The 5,657-nt window shown below is 49.5% G+C and overlaps 2 protein-coding genes across 6 annotated transcripts in view; one reads left to right on the forward strand and one right to left on the reverse strand.

Moving 5' to 3' along the window:
• Nucleotides 1-2,012, reverse strand: part of LOC127749177 (actin-binding protein WASF1-like) — a 62,798-nt gene extending 60,786 nt beyond the window's left edge. The window contains exon 1 of the mRNA XM_052266328.1: nt 1,443-2,012. Within this exon, the coding sequence (XP_052122288.1) occupies nt 1,443-1,731 (289 nt within the window). The 5' untranslated portion in view covers nt 1,732-2,012. The remainder of the gene's footprint in view (nt 1-1,442) is intronic.
• A 461-nt stretch (nt 2,013-2,473) lies between these two features.
• Nucleotides 2,474-5,650, forward strand: LOC113211335 (rhodanese domain-containing protein CG4456). Of its 5 annotated transcripts, none has more exons than XM_026429681.2 (8): nt 2,502-2,651; nt 4,021-4,085; nt 4,205-4,340; nt 4,517-4,684; nt 4,756-4,880; nt 4,978-5,113; nt 5,202-5,371; nt 5,454-5,650. In XM_026429681.2, exons 3-8 carry the CDS (start codon nt 4,244-4,246, stop codon nt 5,595-5,597), a joined length of 840 nt encoding a protein of 279 aa, XP_026285466.1. In that variant the 5' UTR covers nt 2,502-2,651; nt 4,021-4,085; nt 4,205-4,243; the 3' UTR covers nt 5,598-5,650. The 5 variants fall into 5 exon arrangements, with proteins under 5 accessions (XP_026285471.1, XP_026285466.1, XP_026285467.1 ...); XM_026429682.2 differs by having other exon boundaries at nt 4,211-4,340; XM_026429683.2 differs by having other exon boundaries at nt 4,221-4,340.
• The last annotated feature ends 7 nt before the right edge of the window (nt 5,651-5,657 follow it).

The raw sequence follows: 5,657 nt of genomic DNA on the forward strand, positions 1-5,657 counted from the left end.
CCAGAGTGATCCACAGCCAGAGTGATCCACAGCCAGAGTGATCCACAGCGAGTGATCCACAGCCAGAGTGATCAACAGCCAGAGTGATCCACACCAGAGTGATCCACGCCAGAGTGATCCACGCCAGAGTGATCCACGCCAGAGTGATCCACCCTCTGCCCGTCTCTCTCCAGGTGCCCTCCACCACACACACCAGTACAGTACACCGGCGCGGCCAGGAGACGCGCGGCGTGGCGCGGCGCAGTGGCTCGCGGAGGTGCGGTGTTGTCAGACTGCAGCCCGGTGTGCTGGAGTGTGCGCCGGGCAGGGCCGGGCCGCCGGTGCTTGGTGGAGAGCGAAGCCGACAGGAGCCTCCAGCGAGCACCCGCACGACACTCGGTATCGTTAGTTATACCCCCCCCCCCCCGCCCGGCAGCGAGGCCACAACAACGGTCAGTTCCGCATCTTGTCACAGAGGAACTTGAACGCAGGACGGGAGCCCCGCAGCTGCAGCTGCGCCAGCTGCACCGCCGCGTAACAACAACAGCAACCAGTCCAACGCCACCACCGCCGCGGCCAGTCAACCGTCAGCCACACCTGTCAACCGCCGTCTCGCCCCAATGTGTTCGGACGCCCTTGCTTTTCTCTTTTCGGACGGTCCGCTCCGCTCCGACAGAGTAGTTTCTCTTCCTCGCGTTGACGTTGACGGACGGGTTGTTTCGGCTGGGCCCGTCCGTCCCGTCAAGGTCGCGGTGGCCGCGAGACCCACCGTGAGCCCAGCGCCCAGCACGGCACGGCACAGCGCGCCCACCAGAGCACGGCGGTCACCCTGACTTGCCGCGCCTGCCGCGCCTGCCGTGCCCAGTGCCCAGGTGCTCGTCCTCGCCGCGCCGCTGCTCCTCGGGCTCCTCGGGGAGTCCATCCAGTCCGAAGCAGTCCTCGACCCGGCCAGGCCACTCACCCCCCGACAATAGCGCGCACCGAGCATCCCTTTTCTTTCTCATTACCGGTTCGAGCCGAGCCGAGTCGAGCAGCGGGCGACCTCAGCCGGGCCATGTTCGCGACCGCGGCCTGGCCGAGCCGAGCCGAGCCGAGCCGGGCTCCCGCCAAAACAAAAACATGACCGGGCTGGTGCCGGACATGGCCCCTCTGCTCCGCCCCTGCGCCGGCGGGGGCTGCGGGGGCGGCGGGGGCCCAGCGCCCAGTAACTTTCTCGGGACAAAGAAGGGCCGTAAGGGCCGTCCATGGCCGCGGCGGGTACAGCCCCAAACTTTGCAAACAGGGTGACACCAGACAACTTCGCAACCCAGCCGTTGCTGCCGGCTGGGCTGACGGCAAGGACCTGTTGTTTATAGCGATGACTCCCCCGGTCGGCTCCAACAACCTCCCCGACTGAGGACCCCTCGTTAGGGGTCGGGCCCGCCCTCCCCCGCCCACCCCGGTGACACCTAGGTGACACTTACGGACGGGGACGATCCTGGGGTCCTCGGCGTCGACGAGATCCTGGACCTTCTTGATGCGCTCCTGCAGCGCGCCGGCCCGGGTGGTGACGCCGGCCATCTCCTTGGTGAGGCCGGCGAACATGTCGTCGGCGGCCTCCAGCAGCGACGACAGCTGCCGGATGGCCTGGCACAACGTGTGGTTGAACACGGCCTCCAGCTCGTCGTCCTGGACCAGGGGCCGGCCATCCTGGTCGTGCAGCCGCGCCCGGCTCACGTACTCGGGCTGCACCTTCCGGAGCGCGAACGGCATCGCGCGGGCTGTCTCACTCTACTCCTCACACATGACACACACTCGACACATCCACACTGGGCACACGCGCACACTACTCCGCCATGGCGAGCAACCGGTGTCCCCGGGGCGCACGACGCCGGTCGGGGCCGGAGCTCGCGGGGGGTCTCGTTCGGCTCGACCCGGAGCGCGCGTCGCGGCAGCCGTGAACGGCGCTGGTCGGACAGCAACTGCCAGCGTGCCAGCCAGCAGCCAGCCCAGCGCCAGCCCTGCCTGCCTCTGCCTGCCTGCCCTGCCCGCCGCCTGTCGGGGCAGCCGGTCGCCCGCTGGCTGCCAGCCTTGACTGCCTGGCGCCGGCCGGCTGCCAGCTCCGCCGGCCCTCCGCTTGGAGCGCTGCACGGCGGGGAACGCCCCGCAGGCAGGCCGGCCCGCATGGCTCGGCGGCGCTGCGGCCTGCCTACCCCGGCCCTAGACGGCGATACCCCGCGCGCTGGGGACAGCAGCGTCTGAGTATGAGAAGCTCAGTGCTGCAACTTCAAGTGTCTTGTTTTTCTAGATTCCCAGTTTGTAAGTTTTATCGTTTTATTCTTCAGTGATTAAAATGGAACCATTCGGCGTATACTCTGCGATTTTGTTTTCCGTGCAAGGGTGACAAACAAACTTCAAAAAAACGGGAAGTCGGTGAGTTTTCAGCAGGACTATTCTCCTGGAAATTTTTCGTATCGGAGAGACAGGGAGAGGGGGTGGGGAGGGGGGAGGGTGATAAGTCCAGTCTAGTCGTCCAGCCCAGTCACACACACAAGTCGAACTCTAGGCCGCCGCTGGTGCTAGGTGCTCATAAAGTATGCTCCGCAGGTTATTGATCTACGCAGCGCCCAGAGCCTCCTCGGCGTTATCCCGTGACAGTCCTCGCAGCGTGACCACCACCCTTTGCACTCGAAGTAAGTTAAGCCCTTGACAGCTATGCAGCACAAATCAGAGGCTAAGATTGCGGTTCACTGTTTATTTTAGTTATTTGTGTATTTATACTTTGGTTACACTATTACTTTACACTTGCTGGGGGGGAAGGTTCTAAGGGCTTTGACGGGGCACTGTTGATCGCGTGACACCGGTCCTGTCAGTTGAAATCCGTTTTGACTAGACTCACTCTTCAATGCTGTTCTAAAAGAACGGAGTAAATGTTTAGATATTTAAATCCAAATCATTTCGTTTTTTTAAATGTTACAATTGAATATCATGATATTTTATTATTTAAAAACCATATCCCAATGGTAAGCATACCCTTCATATTTTCATCATTAGTAATATTTAATTTTTATTCTAAGATCATTTCTCTTGTATGTTCCAGAACTTGTTGCGATATCAAGAGGAAACCAACTTTTTCTTGCACGGTCAATGGGCTCAGTTGCTTCGACAATGGGTCGTGATTTAACCTACGATGACATTGTCAAACTATCATCTAAGAATGAAATCATTCTCATTGACGTCAGAGAACCAGCAGAAATCCAAGAGACTGGAAAGCTACCTGGTAGCACGCACATTCCATGTAAATACAAATTAAAATCAATTTTCCATTCTACTTTACTTTTACAGTTGCAGCTAATTTTATCACTATTCTTAATTTTCTTTTCCAATCTTTAGTGGGAGATGTTCCGAACGCTCTCAATCTGGATGCTGCTGCCTTTAAAGAAAAATATGGCATTGAAAAGCCAGCACAGGATGCCCCTCTTGTCTTCTCATGCCGCTCAGGAAAAAGAAGCAATACAGCTTTAGATAAAGCATTGGCTCTAGGGTTTGCCAAGTGAGTGATTTTGCCTTTTAAAATAAATACTCTTATCTTTAAGTGTGTTGCTATTCACTGCATAATCTAATCCAATAATTTTCATTGCAGTTCACGTCATTATGCTGGAGGATGGCTTGACTGGGAAAAGCACACCAAACAATAAGTCTCTCAAGTACCTGTTGATGTCCATAGTACAGTCCAAGTGTGGGACATGTGCTTTGGAATTTTGTTTAGTAAACCTAATAGCCTCTCTATTCTTATTTAAATAAATATTGATACATTTTTATCTTTCTTTTCATTATTTCTCTACTCACAACCTTACTCATGTCTCCCTGTGTGTGTAGCCCATTTAAACATTAAAATAATACATATGGAATTATTGGATGTCAGCCAGCAGTAGAATCATTTTTCACAATTCTGGAAGTTTTCATTCATGGGGAGCAGTTTATGTGAACCTGGTTCTTAAAGTCAAGTCTGGTTGCATTAACTATTGAGCTAACCATTTCCTGCCCTGTTTCTTGTTTCAGGTGTTGATCTGGGAAAAAAACTCCACACATTATTTGTACCAGTGGTGTGAATACGCGTGAGCCTGGTAAGGTTTATTTTTTTCTACTTGCAATAATTCTGTAGAATTGCTTGATTTACCATTTACCATTTTTAGAGCTCATATTTTAAAAGTAGAATTTTCTGTAATACACCAAATAAAATCAGCTATAGGTATTTCCAGAGTAACAGGCTTATAAGTAGATAATGGCCTCCTCAATTCCACTTATTTTACCTCAAGATGTAGAACCTCTAGTCTCACAAGTTGCTGGCCATGCCAAAGATAAAGACAAGCGATCGCCAGGTAAGTTTTTCCATGGTGAAAGATTTCTTTAATATCATTATATATTCTAGCCAATCAGATCATCCTACATGATCTTTATTAGGTCTTTAGGTTTGAAGCTCTTCAGCTATTGTAATAATGTTTGCAAAATGTATCACAAAAAATAAATAAATTCAACTTTAATTTGTTTATGACAGGAATGCTAAAACATAAGGACGGGTATGTCTTAAAGCCTATGTTGAAACCCGTTCAAGCAAAGACTGAAATACAATTTTATGAAGGGTTAGCTGGAGCACCACATGCAGCCCTTCAGCCATTCATTCCAAAGTATTATGGAATTTCCCATGTTAAAATTGAATCTTATGGTGAGTTGTTCTACCCAGTAATGTGTTCTAGAAAATGATTTAAAAAAATATTGTAACACTTTTAATTTCAGATGGCAAAGTAATAATTCTAGAAGATGTTACTGGCACCTTCTGCAAGCCATGTGTAATGGACATTAAGATTGGAAAACAGACATGGGACCCATTTGCCACAGCCTCAAAGCGGGAATCAGAGGAAGTTAGTCAATATCACCCAGAGAGTTCTACATCTATAAGGCCATTTTCATTGCATTTGTCCGTGATCCTAAAGCATTTGATTGTTTTTCTGCTTTTAGAGAAAATATGTTGAATGCAAAAAGCAGCTAGGGTTTTCTATTCCTGGTTTTCAAGTGTATGATTCAATAAGTAATCACCTAAAAAAATTTGACAAAAATTACGGGAAATCTCTAAATGGCGATACCGTGAAAAATGGTAATGGGAATTTATATGAAGTGATTCATTTGAAATGTGTGCAAAAACCTTCCATTCTAATACCCTTTTGTGTGTTGGGATTGGACAGCATTTTCAATTTTCTTAAATTTGCACAAACCAAAATGTGCATTAATGGCAGTAGATGTATATATTGCTGAAATCCAAAAAATATTTGACATCATGTCACAACAGAACAATGTTCACTTATACTCAAGCTCAGTGTTACTTAGCTATGATTGTGAGCAGCTGGGTAAAAATGTAAGTTAAAATTCTAACGCAGTACCTTAGTAATGTTTTTAATTTTTCTGAAATTGTATTTTTTTTTTTTGTTTCTCGACAGATTGATCCATCACTGTGGTCACGTGTCCACATGATCGACTTTGCGCATGCCTATACCGGAGAAACCCATGAGCAGGGCCCTGATAATAATTATCTAGAGGGATTAAAAAGTCTTTTACAACTATTGAAAAGTTTCAAGGAATAGTCAAGAAAAACAAGTATCAATATGTAGTATCAAATAAAGTATTTTTTTAACAATTTTCAA

Source organism: Frankliniella occidentalis, unplaced genomic scaffold, assembly GCF_000697945.3.
Source record: "Frankliniella occidentalis isolate FOCC.00 unplaced genomic scaffold, Focc_3.1 Scaffold37, whole genome shotgun sequence".
Lineage (NCBI taxonomy): Eukaryota > Metazoa > Arthropoda > Insecta > Thysanoptera > Thripidae > Frankliniella > Frankliniella occidentalis.